The sequence below is a fragment of the Cyprinodon tularosa genome, unplaced genomic scaffold (assembly GCF_016077235.1).
Source record: "Cyprinodon tularosa strain WSP-4 unplaced genomic scaffold, ASM1607723v1 ctg1070, whole genome shotgun sequence".
Lineage (NCBI taxonomy): Eukaryota > Metazoa > Chordata > Actinopteri > Cyprinodontiformes > Cyprinodontidae > Cyprinodon > Cyprinodon tularosa.
The window spans coordinates 132783-156099 of NW_024037861.1; the positions used below are offsets into that span (position 1 = coordinate 132783).

The window sequence follows — 23317 nt, forward strand, 5'->3', positions numbered from 1 at the left end:
GTCAGGTCAAACCGGGTCCAATAAGGTCAAACCGGGTCCAGTCAGGTCAAACTGGGTCCAGTCAGGTCAAACCGGGTCCAATCAGGTCAAACCAGGTCCAATCGGGTCAAACCGGGTCCAGTCAGGTCAAACCGGGTCCAATCGTGTCAAACCGGGTCCAGTCAGGTCAAACCGGGTCCAATAAGGTCAAACCGGGTCCAGTCAGGTCAAGCCGGGTCCAATAAGGTCAAACCGGGTCCAGTCAGGTCAAACCGGGTCCAATCGTGTCAAACCGGGTCCAGTCAGGTCAAACAGGGTCCAAAAAGGTCAAACCGAGTCCAGTCAGGTCAAACTGGGTCCAGTCAGGTCAAACCGGGTCCAGTCAGGTCAAGCCGGGTCCAATAAGGTCAAACCGGGTCCAGTCAGGTCAAACCGGGTCCAATAAAGTCAAACGGGGTCCAGTCAGGTCAAACAGGGTCCAGTCAGGTCAAACCGGGTCCAATAAGGTCAAACCGGGTCCAGTCAGGTCAAGCCGGGTCCAATAAGGTCAAACCGGGTCCAGTCAGGTCAAACCGGGTCCAATAAGGTCAAACCGGGTCCAGTCAGGTCAAACTGGGTCCAATAAGGTCAAACCGGGTCCAGTCAGGTCAAACAGGGTCCAATAAGGTCAAACCGAGTCCAGTCAGGTCAAACTGGGTCCAGTCAGGTCAAACCGGATCCAGTCAGGTCAAGCCGGGTCCAATAAGGTCAAACCGGGTCCAGTCAGGTCAAACCGGGTCCAATAAAGTCAAACCGGGTCCAGTCAGGTCAAACAGGGTCCAGTCAGATCAAACCGGGTCCAATAAGGTCAAACCGGGTCCAGTCAGGTCAAACCGGGTCCAATAAGGTCAAACCGGGTCCAGTCAGGTCAAGCCGGGTCCAATAAGGTCAAACCGGGTCCAGTCAGGTCAAACCGGGTCCAATAAGGTCAAACCGGGTCCAGTCAGGTCAAACTGGGTCCAGTCAGGTCAAACCGGGTCCAGTCAGGTCAAACCGGGTCCAATAAGGTCAAACCGGGTCCAGTCAGGTCAAACCGGGTCCAATAAGGTCAAACCGGGTCCAGTCAGGTCAAGCCGGGTCCAATAAGGTCAAACTGGGTCCAGTCAGGTCAAACTGGGTCCAGTCAGGTCAAACCGGGTCCAGTTAGGTCAAACTGGGTCCAATAAGGTCAAACCGGGTCCAGTCAGGTCAAGCCGGGTCCAATAAGGTCAAACCGGGTCCAGTCAGGTCAAGCCGGGTCCAATAAGGTCAAACCGGGTCCAGTCAGGTCAAACTGGGTCCAGTCAGGTCAAACCGGGTCCAATCAGGTCAAACCAGGTCCAATCGGGTCAAACCTGGTCCAGTCAGGTCAAACCGGGTCCAATCGTGTCAAACCGGGTCCAGTCAGGTCAAACCGGGTCCAATAAGGTCAAACCGGGTCCAGTCAGGTCAAGCCGGGTCCAATAAGGTCAAACCGGGTCCAATCAGGTCAAACCAGGTCCAATAAGGTCAAACCGGGTCCAGTCAGGTCAAACTGGGTCCAGTCAGGTCAAACCGGGTCCAGTCAGGTCAAACTGGGTCCAATAAGGTCAAACCGGGTCCAGTCAGGTCAAGCCGGGTCCAATAAGGTCAAACCCGGTCCAGTCAGGTCAAACTGGGTCCAATAAGGTCAAACCGGGTCCAGTCAGGTCAAACTGGGTCCAGTCAGGTCAAACCAGGTCCAATCGGGTCAAACCGGGTCCAGTCAGGTCAAACCGGGTCCATTCGGGTCAAACTGGGTCCAGTCAGGTCAAACCGGGTCCATTCGGGTCAAACCGGGTCCAGTCAGGTCAAACCGGATCCAATCAGGTCAAACCAGGTCCAATCGGGTCAAACCAGGTCCAATCGGGTCAAACCGGGTGCAATCGGGTCAAACTGGGTCCAATAAGGTCAAACCGGGTCCAATCAGGTCAAACCAGGTCCAATCGGGTCCAATCGGGTCAAACTGGGTCCAATAAGGTCAAACCGGGTCCAATCGGGTCCAACCAGGTCCAATCGGGTCAAACCGGGTCCAGTCGGGTCAAACCGGGTCCAGTCAGGTCAAACCGGATCCAGTCAGGTCAAACCGGGTCCAATCGAGTCAAACCGGGTCCAATCGGGTCAAACCGGGTCCAATAAGGTCAAACCGGGTCCAGTCAGGTCAAACCGGGTCCAGTCGGGTCAAACCGGGTCCAATCGGGTCAAACCGGGTCCAGTCAGGTCAAACCGGGTCCAGTCGGGTCAAACCGGGTCCAATCGGGTCAAACTGGGTCCAGTCAGGTCAAACTGGGTCCAATCAGGTGAAACCGGGTCCAGTCAGGTCAAACCGGGTCCAGTCAGGTCAAACCGGGTCCATTCGGGTTAAACCGGGTCCAGTCAGGTCAAACCGGGTCCATTCGGGTCAAACCGGGTCCAGTCAGGTCAAACCGGATCCAATCAGGTCAAACCAGGTCCAATCGGGTCAAACTGGGTCCAATAAGGTCAAACCGGGTCCAATCAGGTCAAACCAGGTCCAATCGGGTCCAATCGGGTCAAACTGGGTCCAATAAGGTCAAACCGGGTCCAATCGGGTCAAACCAGGTCCAATCGGGTCAAACCGGGTCCAGTCGGGTCGAACCGGGTCCAGTCAGGTCAAACCGGATCCAGTCAGGTCAAACCGGGTCCAATCGAGTCAAACCGGGTCCAATCGGGTCAAACCGGGTCCAATAAGGTCAAACCGGGTCCAGTCAGGTCAAACCGGGTCCAGTCGGGTCAAACCGGGTCCAATCGGGTCAAACCGGGTCCAGTCAGGTCAAACCGGGTCCAGTCGGGTCAAACCGGGTCCAATCGGGTCAAACCGGGTCAAACCGGGTCCAGTCAGGTCAAACCGGGTCCAGTCGGGTCAAACCGGGTCCAATCGGGTCAAACCGGGTCCAGTCAGGTCAAACTGGGTCCAATCAGGTGAAACCGGGTCCAGTCAGGTCAAACCGGGTCCAGTCAGGTCAAACCGGGTCCATTCGGGTTAAACAGGGTCCAGTCAGGTCAAACCGGGTCCATTCGGGTCAAACTGGGTCCAGTCAGGTCAAACCGGGTCCAATCAGGTCAAACCAGGTCCAATCGGGTCAAACCGGGTCCAGTCAGGTCAAACCGGGTCCAATCGTGTCAAACCGGGTCCAGTCAGGTCAAACCGGGTCCAATAAGGTCAAAACCGGGTCCAGTCAGGTCAAGCCGGGTCCAATAAGGTCAAACCGGGTCCAGTCAGGTCAAACCGGGTCCAATCGTGTCAAACCGGGTCCAGTCAGGTCAAACAGGGTCCAAAAAGGTCAAACCGAGTCCAGTCAGGTCAAACTGGGTCCAGTCAGGTCAAACCGGGTCCAGTCAGGTCAAGCCGGGTCCAATAAGGTCAAACCGGGTCCAGTCAGGTCAAACCGGGTCCAATAAAGTCAAACGGGGTCCAGTCAGGTCAAACAGGGTCCAGTCAGGTCAAACCGGGTCCAATAAGGTCAAACCGGGTCCAGTCAGGTCAAGCCGGGTCCAATAAGGTCAAACCGGGTCCAGTCAGGTCAAACCGGGTCCAATAAGGTCAAACCGGGTCCAGTCAGGTCAAACTGGGTCCAATAAGGTCAAACCGGGTCCAGTCAGGTCAAACAGGGTCCAATAAGGTCAAACCGAGTCCAGTCAGGTCAAACTGGGTCCAGTCAGGTCAAACCGGATCCAGTCAGGTCAAGCCGGGTCCAATAAGGTCAAACCGGGTCCAGTCAGGTCAAACCGGGTCCAATAAAGTCAAACCGGGTCCAGTCAGGTCAAACAGGGTCCAGTCAGATCAAACCGGGTCCAATAAGGTCAAACCGGGTCCAGTCAGGTCAAACCGGGTCCAATAAGGTCAAACCGGGTCCAGTCAGGTCAAGCCGGGTCCAATAAGGTCAAACCGGGTCCAGTCAGGTCAAACCGGGTCCAATAAGGTCAAACCGGGTCCAGTCAGGTCAAACTGGGTCCAGTCAGGTCAAACCGGGTCCAGTCAGGTCAAACCGGGTCCAATAAGGTCAAACCGGGTCCAGTCAGGTCAAACCGGGTCCAATAAGGTCAAACCGGGTCCAGTCAGGTCAAGCCGGGTCCAATAAGGTCAAACTGGGTCCAGTCAGGTCAAACTGGGTCCAGTCAGGTCAAACCGGGTCCAGTCAGGTCAAACTGGGTCCAATAAGGTCAAACCGGGTCCAGTCAGGTCAAGCCGGGTCCAATAAGGTCAAACCGGGTCCAGTCAGGTCAAGCCGGGTCCAATAAGGTCAAACCGGGTCCAGTCAGGTCAAACTGGGTCCAGTCAGGTCAAACCGGGTCCAATCAGGTCAAACCAGGTCCAATCGGGTCAAACCTGGTCCAGTCAGGTCAAACCGGGTCCAATCGTGTCAAACCGGGTCCAGTCAGGTCAAACCGGGTCCAATAAGGTCAAACCGGGTCCAGTCAGGTCAAGCCGGGTCCAATAAGGTCAAACCGGGTCCAATCAGGTCAAACCAGGTCCAATAAGGTCAAACCGGGTCCAGTCAGGTCAAACTGGGTCCAGTCAGGTCAAACCGGGTCCAGTCAGGTCAAACTGGGTCCAATAAGGTCAAACCGGGTCCAGTCAGGTCAAGCCGGGTCCAATAAGGTCAAACCCGGTCCAGTCAGGTCAAACTGGGTCCAATAAGGTCAAACCGGGTCCAGTCAGGTCAAACTGGGTCCAGTCAGGTCAAACCAGGTCCAATCGGGTCAAACCGGGTCCAGTCAGGTCAAACCGGGTCCATTCGGGTCAAACTGGGTCCAGTCAGGTCAAACCGGGTCCATTCGGGTCAAACCGGGTCCAGTCAGGTCAAACCGGATCCAATCAGGTCAAACCAGGTCCAATCGGGTCAAACCAGGTCCAATCGGGTCAAACCGGGTGCAATCGGGTCAAACTGGGTCCAATAAGGTCAAACCGGGTCCAATCAGGTCAAACCAGGTCCAATCGGGTCCAATCGGGTCAAACTGGGTCCAATAAGGTCAAACCGGGTCCAATCGGGTCCAACCAGGTCCAATCGGGTCAAACCGGGTCCAGTCGGGTCAAACCGGGTCCAGTCAGGTCAAACCGGATCCAGTCAGGTCAAACCGGGTCCAATCGAGTCAAACCGGGTCCAATCGGGTCAAACCGGGTCCAATAAGGTCAAACCGGGTCCAGTCAGGTCAAACCGGGTCCAGTCGGGTCAAACCGGGTCCAATCGGGTCAAACCGGGTCCAGTCAGGTCAAACCGGGTCCAGTCGGGTCAAACCGGGTCCAATCGGGTCAAACTGGGTCCAGTCAGGTCAAACTGGGTCCAATCAGGTGAAACCGGGTCCAGTCAGGTCAAACCGGGTCCAGTCAGGTCAAACCGGGTCCATTCGGGTTAAACCGGGTCCAGTCAGGTCAAACCGGGTCCATTCGGGTCAAACCGGGTCCAGTCAGGTCAAACCGGATCCAATCAGGTCAAACCAGGTCCAATCGGGTCAAACTGGGTCCAATAAGGTCAAACCGGGTCCAATCAGGTCAAACCAGGTCCAATCGGGTCCAATCGGGTCAAACTGGGTCCAATAAGGTCAAACCGGGTCCAATCGGGTCAAACCAGGTCCAATCGGGTCAAACCGGGTCCAGTCGGGTCGAACCGGGTCCAGTCAGGTCAAACCGGATCCAGTCAGGTCAAACCGGGTCCAATCGAGTCAAACCGGGTCCAATCGGGTCAAACCGGGTCCAATAAGGTCAAACCGGGTCCAGTCAGGTCAAACCGGGTCCAGTCGGGTCAAACCGGGTCCAATCGGGTCAAACCGGGTCCAGTCAGGTCAAACCGGGTCCAGTCGGGTCAAACCGGGTCCAATCGGGTCAAACCGGGTCAAACCGGGTCCAGTCAGGTCAAACCGGGTCCAGTCGGGTCAAACCGGGTCCAATCGGGTCAAACCGGGTCCAGTCAGGTCAAACTGGGTCCAATCAGGTGAAACCGGGTCCAGTCAGGTCAAACCGGGTCCAGTCAGGTCAAACCGGGTCCATTCGGGTTAAACAGGGTCCAGTCAGGTCAAACCGGGTCCATTCGGGTCAAACCGGGTCCAGTCAGGTCAAACCGGATCCAATCAGGTCAAAACAGGTCCAATCGGGTCAAACCAGGTCCAATCGGGTCAAACTGGGTCCAATAAGGTCAAACCGGGTCCAATCAGGTCAAACCAGGTCCAATCGGGTCCAATCGGGTCAAACTGGGTCCAATAAGGTCAAACCGGGTCCAATCGGGTCAAACCAGGTCCAATCGGGTCAAACCGGGTCCAGTCGGGTCGAACCGGGTCCAGTCAGGTCAAACCGGATCCAGTCAGGTCAAACTGGGTCCAATCGAGTCAAACCGGGTCCAATCGGGTCAAACCGGGTCCAATAAGGTCAAACCGGGTCCAGTCAGGTCAAACCGGGTCCAGTCGGGTCAAACCGGGTCCAATCGGGTCAAACCGGGTCCAGTCAGGTCAAACCGGGTCCAGTCGGGTCAAACCGGGTCCAATCGGGTCAAACCGGGTCCAGTCAGGTCAAACCGGGTCCAGTCAGGTCAAACCGGGTCCAGTCAGGTCAAACAAGGCATAATCAGGTGGCATGTTAGAGTTAGCATTTTCAGTGAGAGTTTCAGGATTCGGTTCAACAGACGGGCGGAATGGTCCAGGTGAGGACACTCAGAGGAACCTTGCATCCCAGTTGAACCAACATTCCCAGCAGGAAGAAAGCTGATGGGAGTCAGTGATTCTGATGACAGGCAGTCAGAGCGCAGCAGAACCTGCTGGACCCGGACAGGAACAAACATCCCTCTGGCTAAGAACCAGAACAGAGCAGGAACCTGCGCCCAGACTGCATGACTACAATGTTCAGCTGGGGTTTAAAGAAGGAGCATCCTTCTTAAGTTTTGGGGTTTTAACGTATCGATCGGTGTTTTTAATGGCGGAACTTCACCAGTTCCCTGGTTCCCCTGCTTCAGCTGCTTTCAGCCACAGTCTGTTCATCAGACTTTAGCTGGAATGAAATCAGCAGGAAAACATCACTAGCTTTTCAGTCCCATGCGTCCCACTAGGTCCGCATTATAGAACAAAGATGGAAGCAAAATGTAAAAGCTGTGAAAAAGTAAGTACACCCCATCAGCTGTAGATGCATAACAAACAGCTGTCAGCATCTATCCAGTATGTGTTGCTTCAGCATCAGGGTGGTGCAGGTGGATAAAACTATAAACTCAGACATGTTGCTTTTATTAAAGGCCATGAAACACAGAGAGGAGTGAGGCGGATGAACTCACCCTGAAGACCCTGCGCTCTTGCAGACCCCCAGCAACGGCCTCTTCTCAGCAAAGCTATCGGTTTTCAGAGGACCTGAGGAGGAAGACGAGTCCGTGCTTTAGAGGAGCAGACAATCAGCCATATTTCAGACCCTGGGTGTTCCTGATCAACAGGCAAGTCTAACAAGCTAATAGTCTAAAAACCAGATTAGAGATCTGCTGAAACTTTGCTTTTGTTCTAATTAAAAATGAGCTAAAATGATGGAAATGTGGACAGAAAGACCCCGACCCTTTTTATTTGGGGGTTTGAATTACAGCATGTTAAACCAGAGAAGGTCTCTTTGAGAAAGGCAGGGAAAACATGGAGTGATCCCATGTTTGTCTTAATTGTCCCACATTGAAGTCCAGCAGGAGATGAGGGGATTGGGGCGCTCAGATTGGTGAGGATGTCCCCTTTCAGAAGGCTGTAATTTGAGGCCCAGCAGTAATCAGCCTGAGTTCCTGCGGTATGGCGCTGGAGCAGGAGTGGCTGCCCAACCGGCCCCTAGCGCTCCCAGAAGGGTCCTTTCTCCTTTCATGTTTGTCATCAGGCATCTTTCTCAGCCGTCATCCTGAGCTCTAACATAAATATTGCTTCTCTGGGACTTAGCGAATTTGACATTGTTACTAAAATAAGCCTCCTTGGTAAAAATGAAACATCTGAGGAACAGGGAGACTCTGACTTGGAAAGTGAAGTTTCTTCTGCTGAGAACAAAAGAGGCAGCAGAAAAAGCACAAAGGATGAGAACTTTCACTCAAATAAATGTTAATTATTTTCTGGATGGTCACCCCCCCCGCCCTCCATCAGGATGAATTAGAATCTAGTTTTCTCTCTGGAAACATGGACTTCCCGTTATCTGCTTGGAAAGGAGACCGTGCTTCTTATAATCAACACCTATTTTGGAGCTCTTTAATTCCACCCACACTCAGAGTCTGGAGATGGACAATAAGCCTTTTAACGGCCCACCACAGAGCAACACTGTTTGCACTCCACAGATTGCAATCAGTATCCTTCCCCGTTCATATTTATTTTCTGCTGAGAGAATTACTCCCCTCATGTGTGCAGCTATCTGCTGCTTCTTATTACCAGCCTCTGCTTTCATCCACTTCCAGCGCTCTTCAACTGCTGCCATTGTGTGCCGTTGAAATTTGCCAAAAGACCGGAACACGGATTGAGAACAAAAAGCTGTTATTCTGACAAAACTGAAAGACCACAAACCAGCCTTCACATCACTGTCTGACACCTGCAGAGAGGAAATGTGGTTCTTTCAGCTTCTAAAACAGGCTGCAGTGCTACGGGAGTTCAGCATAGAGCCAGAACCATGTAGATGCAATCCTGCTGCCTTTCATTAACACGTCTTTAGGAGAATTTAATGTCGTTACACAAAGACCAACGTCGTAAGACGACTTTCTGCTCTCTGACTGGTGTGGTACTCACTGATATGAGGAGCAGGAAGAATGCGAGCAGCTCGGACAGGTCCGTGACGCACAGAGAACAGCTCCTGGGCTTCTCCTGCCAACTGAGAAAAATAGATGCAGGATTATTTCCTGAATCACGACATCACAGAAAACACTTTTCTCTAATGAACTAATGATCCGTGTCACTGGAGTTAAAGCTCATTGTACTGTCAACTGCTAGTTAATGTCTGAGTCTGACTGAAACCGACTCTCACTTTACATGATGCATTTTAGCTAGCCTCATAGACCAGACTAAATGTGAGATTAAATGTGTAATCTAGTCTAACCCCGATGAATGAGACATCGAAAGATTGTTGATGAGAGCAACCCGTTGTCTTTCAAACCATGTCTGTGCCTATTGGCCAACGCTCTGACCAATGAGAGCAACTGACTGTGACGTAGGAAGCGCCACAGGAAGCTGGTGGGGGAGTGTAAATAAACAGCCTGTCGGTAAAACAGCGAATACCTCCTTCTTAAAAATAAATGAGCGTAGAGCCTCTTCCTGCTCACGTTTCAACGGAAACCCAAAGTCTGATCCTTCCAGAACTGATTCCAAAGCTGAGTCAAACCAGAACTGTTCAATATTAGTTACCATCTTCCTCGTTGTGTTTTCTCCAGCGTTGTGCAGCTTTGTCGTCCCGGCCTCAAAACCCCGCCCACTTTGCATCCAGACATTGCGTTGTGATTGGCCGGCCAGTTCTAGGGCCTGGGGCATTGATTGAGGCTAGACCACTGCAGGCAAAAATTATTTTGGCCGCTGGCGGGTGGGGCTAGTTTACTGGGCTAAATTTTACCTTTAGTTTCAAATAACAATCCGGTAATCTGAGAAGACCAGTCAATGACCCGGGAGAGACAGGTCTATGGCCCAGGAGAGACAGGTCTGTGACCCGGGAGAGACCGGTCTATGACCCAGGAGAGACAGGTCTGTGACCCGGGAGAGACCGGTCAGTGACCCGGGAGAGACCGGTCAGTGACCCGGGAGAGACAGGTCTATGGCCCAGGAGAGACAGGTCTGTGACCCGGAGAGACCGGTCAATGACCCCGGAGAGACAGGTCTGTGACCCGGGAGAGACCGGTCAATGACCCGGGAGAGACAGGTCTGTGACCCGGGAGAGACAGGTCTGTGACCCGGGAGAGACAGGTCTGTGACCCGGGAGAGACCGGTCTGTGACCCGGGAGAGACCGGTCCGTGACCCGGGAGAGACAGGTCTGTGACCCGGGAGAGACCGGTCTATGGCCCGGGAGAGACAGGTCTGTGACCCGGGAGAGACCGGTCCATGACCCGGGAGAGACATGTCTATGGCCCGGGAGAGACATGTCTATGGCCCGGGAGAGACCAGTCAATGACCCGGGAGAGACAGGTCAGTGACCCGGGAGAGAAAGGTCTATGGCCCGGGAGAGAAAGGTCTATGGCCCGGGAGAGAAAGGTCTATGACCCGGGAGAGACAGGTCTGTGACCCGGGAGAGACCGGTCTATGGCCCGGTAGAGACAGGTCTATGGCCCGGGAGAGACCGGTCTATGGCCCGGGAGGGACAGGTCAATGACCCGGGAGAGACAGGTCTGTGACCCGGGAGAGACCGGTCAATGACCCGGGAGAGACAGGTCAATGACCCGGGAGAGACAGGTCAATGACCCGGGAGAGACCGGTCAATGACCCGGGAGAGACCGGTCTGTGACCCGGGAGAGACAGGTCAATGACCCGGGAGAGACAGGTCAATGACCCGGGAGAGACCGGTCAATGACCCGGGAGAGACCGGTCAATGACCCGGGAGAGACAGGTCAATGACCCGGGAGAGACCGGTCAATGACCTGGGAGAGACCGGTCTATGGCCCGGGAGAGAAACGTCTATGGCCCGGGAGAGACATGTCTATGGCCCGGGAGAGACCGGTCAATGACCCGGGAGAGACCGGTCTATGGCCCGGGAGAGACAGGTCAATGACCCGGGAGAGACATGTCTATGGCCCGGGAGAGACAGGTCTATGGCCCGGGAGAGAAAGGTCTATGGCCCGGGAGAGACCGGTCAATGACCCGGGAGAGACCGGTCTATGGCCCGGGAGAGACCGGTCTATGGCCCCGGAGAGACATGTCTATGGCCCAGGAGAGACAGGTCTATGACCCGGGAGAGACAGGTCAATGACCCGGGAGAGACAGGTCAGTGACCCGGGAGAGACCGGTCTATGGCCCGGGAGAGACCGGTCAATGACCCGGGAGAGACAGGTCAGTGACCCGGGAGAGACCGGTCAATGACCCGGGAGAGACCGGTCAATGACCCAGGAGAGACATGTCTATGGCCCCGGAGAGACAGGTCAATGACCCGGGAGAGACAGGTCAGTGACCCGGGAGAGACCGGTCTATGGCCCGGGAGAGAAAGGTCTATGGCCCGGGAGAGAAAGGTCTATGGCCCGGGAGAGACAGGTCTGTGACCCGGGAGAGACAGGTCTGTGACCCGGGAGAGACCGGTCAATGACCCGGGAGAGACAGGTCTATGGCCCGGGAGAGACCGGTCTATGGCCCGGGAGGGACAGGTCTACGGCCCGGGAGGGAGAGGTCTATGGGTCTATGGCCCGGGAGGGACAGGTCTATGGCCCGGGAGAGACCGGTCAATGACCCGGGAGAGACAGGTCTGTGACCCGGGAGAGACAGGTCTATGGGTCTATGGCCCGGGAGAGACCGGTCAATGACCCGGGAGAGACAGGTCAATGACCCGGGAGAGACAGGTCTGTGACCCGGGAGAGACAGGTCTATGACTCGCTGACCACCCTGTTTCTAGGCGCATCCTCCAGCTCTGCTGGCGCTCCAGGGTCCAAACAGAGACATAGTCCCTGCAGTGTGTTCTGAGCAGAACCCTGGTGCCTGGAGCTGCTTCCTCTCCAGCCCAGCGCCTCGGGCAGACGTCTAAGCCACCTCAGCTGGCTCCTCTGTCAATCTGCTGCTCTATTCACCCCTCATTCATGACCAGGACCCCAAGATACTGGAACCGCTCCACTGGGAGGCAGTAACTCCCCTCCGTCCTGAAAAGACCATGCAAACTTTTTTCTGTCAGGAACCACGGACTCGGACTTGGAGAAACTGAAAGTTATCTTGAAAGAAAAGTTTTATCAGATGCGTTTCTTGACAAATGACTTACAGAGTGAGAATTGTGGTTAAATGTCCCTCAGTGAGCAGACAGATGTGCTTCTACGCAGACATGGGAGGACATTTAGGGATGAACATTTATGGCTTTATCATTAGAGCAGATTGTTACTTTTTCTTCGTCGAAAGGAATAAAACAAGCACTAAATGGTAAAATAAGCACTTTAATGGAAGAGTGCATGCCATGCAGGTCCAGATTAGGCTTTCTGCATTCATAGGACATGCTAGTGTATTAGGTCAGTGCTCTGTGTGGATCTTTGATGTGTGTAATACCGCATTGTTCTAAGTGCAGAATGTCCCAGTTTGGTTGTTCTTTTCTAGGCTAAATGGCAGTGAAACCTGCATTATCACTTTAGTGGTGCAGTAATCTGTTTGTTTTAAATCTGTAGAGCCATCCAGGGGGATGATCACTCTTTTTGTGCAATTAGTAGCCTTTCCAAACTGACGGATTTGTTTTTATTCAAAGAGGCCCAGTGATGGAAGATTAACACCAGAGATACAGGTTGGTTCTAGCAGCTCCACTGGCTGCCGGCTCAGTAGGATTCCTGTGGAGGAAAATGGACATGCCAGGGACAATAATGGAATTTGCTGGATTAAAATGAGAAGGAGGAGGCTAAAGGTTAATGCGCAGAGTTATTGTGCATTACCCTGCAGCTCATCCTCGCCTTACATGGCTCTGTGTGACATCCTCTGCCATCAACAACATTCATAGCATTACATTAGTAGCACGGAGGGTCCAATATGCTAAATTGCTTTCTCAGAGTTGTATTCCCAACATAAAAGCCATTCATTGTATTCATTTCATTTGTAGTTTGGTTGTTTTTTTGTGGAATCTCAATGTGAGAGCTCTGCTGTTTTAATCTCTCAAATGTAATGCTGGGAGCTGTTAACAGATTTCTGCTCCAGATGCACGCTGACGCTCTGGCGGACATATTGGACGGATGGAGGGAGCTGCTGCTGAAACAGAGGAGCAGGTGTCTGATCCCTTATGCACCTAAAAGCAGAACTTCCAGGAATGAGAGAAGCACCACCTTCTCTTTGGTTCGCAGAATCTACAAACATTCAATCGGTTCAATTCCAAACAGAAAATGACTCACTTCTCACATTCTGAACAATGCAGGGAGTGTTTTAATGGATTTAATCTGAGTATCTTTTAATGGTGCAGAAATGAAAGTAATAGAATCACAAAACAAGATCGATAACATAGATATAAAGAAGTAAAAGAGACAGAGGCAACTTGGTTCTACAAACGTTTAATATCAAAACTACAAACATTTTCTTTTCAATGTTTTCTGTGGTTTTAGGTGTGACTGAGCTTCCAGAAGGCATATCAGGCGATGCTGAGCACTGCAGCTTTTTTCATTAAACCCAGAGAAAAATGTGTTTAGAGTTTGAGGAAAGTTTAGTTAAACTTTACTTCCTGTTTCTTTTTAACTTAGCCTGACTTTTAGTTGAACAAACAGCTCATATTCACAGGAAAATCACTTTGACTTCTATTACAGAATATCTGACATTTGTGATCATTATAGAAAGGATGATCTTCTCTTTAAAAGGATTTACAGTTGAATGCAGTCACCTAGCCTCATGAGACCATCCTGATCTCGCGAGCTTTCAAGGTTTCACTCGCAGATCAGTCTGGAGACTCTCCGTTAAAGAAAGTTTGGAGCCGTTCACCAAACGAACGTCCAATCAGCGTTGGCTTTGAGGCGGGTTGAGGTGTGACGCAACGAGAAGCGCCACAGTTCAGTCTAAAGAACATGGCGGCTTCAGCCGATGAAACTAGCGTTAGCGTGGCTATCGAGCAAGTTTTATGGGAATTACAGAGTATTTCTTCACTGAAAGAAGAGCAAAACACTGCTCTGGAGGCTTTTCTCAGAGGAAAAGATGTTTTTGCTCTTCTCCCGACTGGTTTCAGCAAGAGTTTGATCTATCAATTGGCTCCTCTTCGTCGTCGCTCTGTTAATACGTCATATGCTTCGTTGATCTGATTGGTTTATTTGGCCCGTCTATCACCAACATAGGCCAATCAGCTAACCAGTATTTTCACCCCTTCCCAAAATTACTTCAACCGAAGGTTTCCAGATGGATATGCGGAGCAAATCCAGCAAATCCATCTGGCGGAGTCAGGTTAGCAGTCACCACGGTCTGAACAGTAAACTCTGTAGGCTAACCAGCTGATGACCTCATTCATCAGAGGATCTGATCAGATATGGACAATAAACCCAGAATATCACCTCACATAATGGTAGGAGGTAATAGTGATAGTAGATGGCTGCTCACACTGAGCCTGGTTCTGCTGGAGGTTTCTTCCTGTTCAAAGGGAGTTTTTCCTCTCCACTGTCGCTACAAGCATGCTTAGTGTGAGGGATTGCTGAAGAGTCAATGAGTCGATGCAATCAGCTGGTTTTCCTTGGATAGAAAACTTTGAATCAATCTGACTGGATGATCTGGTGAACTGGAAAGAGACCTGAGATGACATGATGTGAATTGGATCTATAGAAATAAACTGAATAGAACTGAATTGAAATATTATGTTGGAAACTTTAGTTAGACACACAGGTCTGGAACCGAGTTCACTAGTTAAAAGTTATGACAAGTCTGACCAAGAATCACTTGGCTAAATGAATTAAAGACTCTTTTAAACGATCGTTACTGAGGACTGTGAGAAAACAGACCGGCTGCAGATCTTTGCTCCATGATGATGCAATATTAGAGTTAACAACAAACACCTGAAGTTTAAAAGCAGACATGAAGAGACATTCCTCAGAGCAGATTTTAATGCATTAAGGTAATTGGAGGAAATTTTATGTCTTTTTTTGGCATTTTTCGACATTAAAAACTCAATGAAAGGGTTAAAATCTGATGGTGAGAATCAGTAAACCCGTCTGATTGTCATGAACTCATTTTATCTGGATGCATCGTTACCGCTGAGCAGATGTGAACACCTGAGCTTTCGTTAATGTTCCCATTATGGCCCATAACCTCTAATAACCGATACTGGATCCCTGATGAGGCTGGAGCCGTACTCTCAGCTCAGACCAACCCTCACATCAATTCATTTGTTTATTTAGCCATTTATTGTTTCGTTTTTCAGGTTTTTGCATGTGGAAGAAACGAAATGATGGACGGGTGAATCTCCGACGTGGTGCAGCGTGCTTGGAATTTTAAATTCCGGCAAACTGACCAAAACAGCAAACAACTGTGAAGTTTAGTTTTATTGATGAGGAGGAGCGACGTGGAAGGAGGAGCCGTTTCTGTTAAACACTGCTAATAAAAATCAGACGGTCACTTTACACCTGAAAGCCGTTTTGCTATTTTACCATTTTCATTGTCGGTGGAGCGCTTGTGCTTACCAGCTCTGCACTGTTTGCTAATAGTGTCACTACCTGTGCCCCGCCCCTACTTATGACGTCCTCATGTGGCAACTCCACTCGGACAAACTGTATTGCATCCGTTTCTTAAGGATTTAATCTATTTTGGAGTCTCAACATATTATTCCCTATATTTGCTATTATTTTACATTTCAGCAGCAATCTAAAGTAGCTGAAAATAGAAAACAATAACCGTCAGTCTGGAAGCAAAGTCCTGCCTTCAGGACAGACTGAGCTCTGCTGTTCAGCTTATTTTTATTCTTTTTATTCAGATCTGACCTTCTTAGAGGTTTTAGACAAATAAATTACTTATTCTATTTGTTGAAAACCAACGGTTGTTGTTGACGCAGATTTAAAAGTAGTGTAGCTTAATGTGGCTAACTGAGTGAGCTAAAAGAGGCTAGCCTGTTAGCTACTGAGCACAGCTAGCCACAGCGCTACTCTAACAGCTACTTTGTTCACCAGAAACAGATTTTTCCAGTTTTGTTTTCGATCAGGTCAAACTTCATCGGTCATTAAACACGCTAACGCTACAGAAGCTCCCGACTCGCCACACTGATGCTGTATGACGTTATTATCGTTGTCTGGGCAACCACAATGTTATCCATCATGCGGCAACATTCAGCCAGTCATGTAGCGTAACGTCACTGGCATGAAGCCGGTCTGGTCGCTACAGCGTCCCAGAAGCACGATCCGGCCTGCGCATGTGCAAACAGATATACATCCGTATGTCCATAATGTCATTATTCTACTAAAATTACTTATTTCTATCCCTAAATAACTAAACCATGCTCAACTAAATAACTACATCTTTAAACTATTATAATGACTTTTATTTGCTTTTTCCATTTTCTCTGTTAAACAGCTTCTCTGACGTCATCATGGGACGTGATCAGAGCAGTAAATCTATCTAAACCATGTTTATCTGCGTTTTAGTTGATTCTTTCTATAGATTATGCACTATATAGCATAATGTTAACAGGAACGGAATAGATTTATGTTTAAAAAAAATACATTTATTTAGAATAGTTTTATGTATAAATCCAAAGCTGATAAAGTTAGCTCCTGGAAGTAGCCCAGTAAGGCATTTATTTTCTCAGGAAATACATTATTAACCTTTAACATATTATAGTTTAGTACGCCGACTATTTTTGGGGAGGGAAAAAGGTCATTTAGATCTTTTTAACAAAATAAATCTAGGGAGACCCGGATGTAGATCTGGATGGTCAAATGAGCTGATGGCGCAGGACGGATCGGGCTTCCGGAACGGATCGGGCTAACGGAACGGATCGGGCTTCCGGAACGGCTCGGGCTAACGGAACGGATCGGCTAACGGAACGGATCGGGCTTCCGGAACGGATCGGGCTAACGGAACGGATCGGGCTTCCGGAACGGCTCGGGCTAACGGAACGGATAATGACACTGAGCTTTAGCAAACATTTCCTGTGCAGAAGTCAAGCGTCCACCAACCCTTTCCCTCTGAGCTCCTTTGTTTCCTCCACCATCTTTAAAAGTGGACCAGCATTCATCCTTTAACTGGTTTTGTTTTGCGCTTTGATCTGAGCAGAGAAGAAGCCATTTTTCAGCTCAATCCAGAGCTGCTAGCATCAGCTCCTCTAATGTAACTCCAACCTCCTGCAGTCATCACACCAACCAGGAGTAAATATTTAGACATTTTGGATGCGCATTAATAGAAAATCCTTATTCATAAAGGATATATTGTTTGTCCTTATATTTCCATTCTACACCACTCTAGATGTTCTCTGGATTATTATTATTTTAAATGAATGGTTTTGATGGAAAGTGGGAGCAATGATCTTGAATCCTTCCTTCCTGCTTCTCTCATGGTGCGTTCTGTGTGGGGAGGTAACCCTGTCCCTCCCCCAGCAGGATGATACCCCCCCCATCCAGAAATGGCGGCCTCTGTGATGTGACCTTGTGGAGAAATGGCCCATGTTGGAACGAAGGCGTTCAGCAGCCAGCTTCACCAGAAGGTTTTACTTTGCTTCCAGGGTTGCTCTGCAGATTTAACACCAGAACAACTTCCTGTCTGGGACTAAGGACGGTGCAGGACCTTCAGACATTCTGGAAATTTGACCCCGGCATAAACCAGACTTCTAAGATTAAGACAGGCTTAAAAGACATGACATCATCATTATCTGGCTTTTTCAGAGTGTTGAAAGAGACGGTAAACTCCTGAAGCAAATAAAAATGGTTCGACATCCAGGAAAAGATCGATCTTTTCAGCTGAGTATGTAAATATCTGGTCCCAAGCGCAGCCTTTAATACTAGAAGCTTTTATTCTCATTTATCTCAACATCTAAAACACTAAAGCTGATGGTAATACTTGGATTATTGTTATATTCTTGTTTTCCACGGATTTCTCTGCTTTAGCTTTTGTGTTTTTCATTGTGTGACGCAGTCATTCCGTTCAAATATTCCCAAAGATGGGAAATCCTGGAACACGGATCCCAGATCCCCTCCCTTCCACTGACATCTTCTTTCAAAGCTTATCCTCTTATCAGCCGCTGCTTAACGACACCTCTCCAGCGTGAGGCGACAGTCATCTACATCGAGTCCGAGGCTCCGTCTCACCAGTGCATCCGAGTGTGTGTGAAGCCGTTCACACTGTGCCGGGCCATTACTCAGGGTGTTGGCTTAGCAAATGTCACAAACACTTCACAGTCACTCAAGAGATGGAAACTGAGGCACCATCAGTGCTTATTTAAAAGCCTGCAAAAAACACAACCCAGAAATTTCCTGTAAACTTTGAAAACTGAAAGAAAAACAATGAGGGGGGGGGGGTATTACAGCACCAGAGCCCCGCTGGTGTTGTGTGAAGAGGAATAAGCGAAGGACTCTGGGCGTGTGCAGCTGCACAGCTCTGCTCATCCATTACTGAAGCAGAGAAGCAGCGCGGCGGTCGCCACATCAGAGGCCGCCCGCCGTGTGCCATCAGGGATGAAGGAGGAGCGCGTCCTTCTATCTGCGGCCTGTGGATGTTTAGAAAGGGGCTGATTAAGGACTGCTGAGTGTTTAGATCTCACAGGATGTATGTGAAGTTTGCATGTTTTAGTGACAGTCTCTATATGAAAGGCGATACGCGGTGAGAGAAACCTCTGCAGCATTGTGGGTAATTTGTAAAGTTATGGAGCTGACAAAATCCTCTAATGATTATCCAAGGCTGAGTCAGAGCTGCAGGCGGAGCGGCCGGCCCAGTCAGAACAGCCTCCACATTAGAACAGTTTGAAGACAGAGCCGCTGCATTCTGCATCAACTCTGCCCTCACAGGTTTAGGAACCAGCTTGTTTTGGGGAAGTTTCAACGTTTCCCTGCTGATAGAAACGCCCCCTCTTGTGGTCATCCTGAGAACTACACTGGTTGGTGCAGCTGTGGGTGCATTCAGTGGCAGCTGAGCCACTCTTCCCTCTCATGGCCTATTTACTACCCAGAGCCAAAAGCCTGTGAACAGGTCAGGACTCGGACTGGGCTCAGGATCCGCTTCTTTCATGGACGCCACCTTCCACCCTCTGCAGCAGACTGGAGAGGAGCTGAGCAGCTCCTTTAGTCAGAGACTTTTACAGCCTGTTTGGAAAAAGGAGCGCTACTGCAGGTCATTCATCCTGCTGCAACCAGACTCTAAAACAGCAATAACTGATCTGCAATAAATAAGACACTCCAGCTGTTATAAATATATATGTGGAATCAGTGTATATACGTCATGCACCTTTTCCTGCGTTTGGCTCCTTCTTCTTTTGACTATTGAGCCGATGTGACGACTGAACTGCTCCACTGTGAGAATCTCTTATCTTTTCTTATCTTTCTGAAGAGAAACAGCAGTTCCTCTAAAACCTTCTAGTTTTGTTTTAGATGAGAATGAGCTGGTCCCTGTCCAGCCAGGCCGCCACGCCATAGGCGTTTCTAGCCCATTTCTGGGGTTCAATTTAACCCTTATATTAAATCACAGCAACTCTAAAATATGGTGTTTTTTATATTGCATCTGCTTTTTAAATTGAAAAAAGTAAAACAAAAACAAACTAAATATAGAACAGTCTAAAAACTATACAGTACTTGGATAAAAAAGTACACATACTCTACCACTGAAGATTGAGAAAAATCAGCTGCCAGTGAAATACGTTGAAATTGATAAAAGTTATAAAGAACTCAAGACTAAATGAAAATCATGCCATTAATTTTGAATTGTGGTGCAATAGAAATATTAATATTAAACAAACAGGTAAACCAGCAGGATGGAGCTCCTGAACTAAAATGTTGAGCAACACTTTGAGGGAATCACTGCAATCAGGTGGTTTTTTTTAAATATTCAACAGAGAAAGAGGCGAAGCAGAGGAAGGAGAGCAGAAGGTGGAAGGCGAGGAAAAGCAGGTCATTTTCAGTACAGCCCGTCCAAAAACAGAAAAACAAAACACTAACGATAGGCTGCTCTGCTGAGTGATTCAGTCAGTTATGGACCAAAGGCACTGAGCAAGTTTATGTAAAAAATATAAGCAGCAAACAGTGAAATGTATGTAGCCTGTCAGGACAGCTGCCAGGGGGCCCGCGCCCCTAACCCTCTGATCCTAGGATGGCCCCTGACTGCCTCCTGCTTGTTTCACAGATTAATATTCTGCTCGGAATCCAAACAGCTTTTCTTTTCACACTAAAGGACCAGAGGCTGGTTTGTACTTACAGACGAAGCCCTTTCTTCATGAGGAAACATCAAAGTCTGTTCAAATGTTTCTCTTCAGTTTAAGAAATGTCCAAAAATGTTTATTTAACCAGAACCAGTTCTAGTCTGTGGCAGAGGAGACCTTTGATGGCTTCTTCTTTACGTTCATCAGCAGCTCCTCTTCATTAATAAGAAATCCTTTAGTTAATTATTAGTAATAATGATGTTCTTTAATGCAAAAGAAAATGACCAACTTTAAATTTGCTGTGGATCCATGTTCAGGATGCAGATTTTGACCTTTGGAACGTTTAAATAAGGAATTAAATCTGGATTTATACGTTCCTCTGATTTTCTTCTGACTGCTTATAATAAACATTTTTATTTTCTTTACCATTCTTCTCTTCAAGCCTTTCAGATCAAACTATACTTAGTGAATTAGACAGAATGGCCTTAACATGGTCAGCACTGACATCTAGTGGACAGACTGTGGTATTGCAGTGACCTATTCTGAACTCCATTCAGATTGTGTTCCTGAACTCCATTCAAGCAAGAGCAGCATACTTCTCCTCATTAATAGAGGAGAATAAGAATAATCCTAGATTTCTTTTTAATACAGTTGACAAACTCACCCAGAGCCATAGCTCTGTTGAACCGTCCATTCCACCTGCTCTTAGCAGCAATGATTTTATGGGATTCTTTATAAATAAGATTGATCTTATTAAAAATAAGATCATAAGCACTCCTCTATCCGCGATTGTACCTGAGGTAGTCATGGAATCTGAACCGGGTTTAGACTGCTTTGATCCAGTTGAACTCTCTGAATTAGCAAAATTATTGTCTTCATCTAAGCCTTCAACTTGTATGTTAGATCCAGTTCCAACCAGGTTATTTAAGGAGGTATTCCCTTTGATCTCCTCCTCCATTTTAGATGTGATTAATCTATCTCTGTTACAGGGATATGTACCTAAAGCTTTTAAGATTGCTGTAATTAAACCTCTGCTTAAGAAACCGTCTCTTGACCCAGATGACTTGGTCAATTATAGACCTATATCCAATCTTCCTTTCTTATCCAAAATTCTTGAGAAAGTAGTTGCCAAACAAGTTTGCGATCACTTCCACCATAATGAACTTTTTGAAGAGTTTCAGTCTGGCTTTAGAGCTCATCATAGCACTGAAACAGCTCTGGTGAAAGTCACTAATGATATTCTCATGGCCTCAGATAATGGACTTGTATCTGTGCTCGTCCTGTTGGATCTTAGTGCTGCATCTGATACAGTTGACCATAATATTCTTTTAGAAAGACTTGAATATTTTGTTGGAATTAAAGGAACAGCACTAGACTGGTTTAAATCTTATCTATCTGATCGAATTCAGTTTGTTCATGTTAATGATAGATCTTCAACACGCTCAAAGGTTACCTGTGGAGTACCACAGGGATCAGTGCTAGGACCAATTCTCTTTACTTTATACATGCTCCCAATTGGTAGAGTTATTAGACAGCATGGGATTAATTTCCACTGTTATGCTGATGATACCCAGCTATATCTGTCTATAAATCCAGATGAAGCTAACCCATTACATAGATTACAGGCATGTCTTGAAGACATAAAAACCTGGATGACTCTTAACTTTCTGCTTCTGAATGCAGACAAAACAGAAGTTATAGTCTTTGGACCAGAGTCTCTAAAAAAAAGAAACTGATTAGCCAGTCACTTCATTTGGATGGGATTAAACTGATTTCAGATAATAAAGTAAAAAATCTTGGTGTTATTTTTGATCAGGACCTGTCATTTAAATCCCAGATCAAAGAGGTTTCTAGAATTTCCTTCTTTCATCTGAGGAACATTACAAAAATTAGAAATCTCCTGTCCAGGGGTGATGCTGAGAAACTAGTCCATGCATTTGTTACTTCAAGGCTGGACTATTGTAATTCTTTACTATCAGGAAGTCCACAAACTGTAGTTAAAAGCCTTCAGCTGATCCAAAATGCTGCAGCCAGAGTTCTAATGAAAATTAAAAAGAGAGATCATATCTCTCCTATCCTGGCTTCTCTTCATTGGCTTCCTGTTAAGTCAAGAATAGAATTTAAAATCCTCCTTCTCACATATAAAGCCTTAAATGGCCAAGCTCCATCTTATATCAGAGATCTGATTGTTCCTTATGTTCCTAACAGAGCACTTCGCTCTCAATCTGCAGGTTTACTAGTGGTTCCTAGAATTTCTAAAAGTAGAATGGGAGGCAGATCTTTTAGTTCTCAGGCTCCTCTCCTGTGGAACCAACTACCAGTTTTAGTCCGTGAGGCAGACACTCTGTCTACTTTTAAGGCTAGGCTTAAAACTTTCCTTTTTGATAAAGCTTCTAGTTAGAGTGGCTCAGGTTATCCTGAGCTATCTCTATAGTTCTGCTGCTATAGGCTTAGACTTTTGGAGGACATAGGGACCCCCATTTCATCATTCTGCTTCATTCTATCTCTGTTCTCCTATTCTGCAGAATCTGTTAGTTCAATCTCTAACCTTCTGCTCTATCTGCTTTTCCTCAGAGTAGCTTTGCCTCGTCTGTTCCTGTTTGGCTGTGACGTCATCCTGGAAAAAAACATCAGCTGTGCTGCTTCTATCAACACCCTTGTTAATAGATGTTGGAGATCGGCCTGTTTTCCAGTGTGGTCCTGTTTCTCTGACTGTGACTGAGTGGATGTGCTCTCTTCGTCCTCTGGCATGGGAGCTGCCTTGGAGCTCGTCTGCCTGGCTGTGTGTTTCCTGGACGGGGCCGCCTTTTACAGCTGCTTTTTGTATCTCTGCTTCTGTCTCCTTGAACCCCAGTCGGCCTCAGCAGATGGCCGCTCACACTGAGCCTGGTTCTGCTGGAGGTTTCTTCCTGTTAAAAGGGAGTTTTTCCTCTCCACTGTCGCTACAAGCATGCTTAGTGTGGGGGATTGTATTTGAGTCAATGAGTCAATGCAATCAACTGGTTTTCCTTAGATAGAAAACTTTGTATCAATTTGACTGTATGATCTGGTTGAACTGTAAAGTGCCTTGAGATGACATGTGTTGTGAATTTGGCGCTATATAAATAAACTGAATTGAATTGAATTGAAACTCCACCCAGGACGGGATTCCAGCCCATCCCACCCAGACCAGGAGAAAAACCACCTGATCAAGGAGGACATGTAGAAGGAGCCAAACTGGGACTCTGGACGTTCCAGCTTGAAGGCAACAGTACAACCAGCTGCACCACATGCAGCCCTGGTTGGTAAACATCTACATGGTGGGATAAGGGACACGGTCCAACAGAGGCAGAAACAGACTGTCCCATCTGGGACTGCAGCATCAGTGAAAAAAGGTTTTAGTCCAACTTAAATCTTCCTTAGAAAACAAACTG

At 48.4% G+C, this 23317-nt stretch overlaps 1 protein-coding gene across 1 annotated transcript in view; it reads right to left on the reverse strand.

Annotated features, from left to right (window-relative positions):
* Positions 1-8848, reverse strand: part of bcas3 (BCAS3 microtubule associated cell migration factor) — a gene marked incomplete at its 5' end in the record, with an annotated part of 133751 nt that extends 124903 nt beyond the window's left edge. The window contains 2 exons of the mRNA XM_038290058.1: positions 7290-7362; positions 8746-8848. Coding sequence (XP_038145986.1) covers positions 7290-7362; positions 8746-8848 — 176 coding nt within the window. The remainder of the gene's footprint in view (positions 1-7289; positions 7363-8745) is intronic.
* Between the last annotated feature and the right edge of the window lie 14469 nt (positions 8849-23317).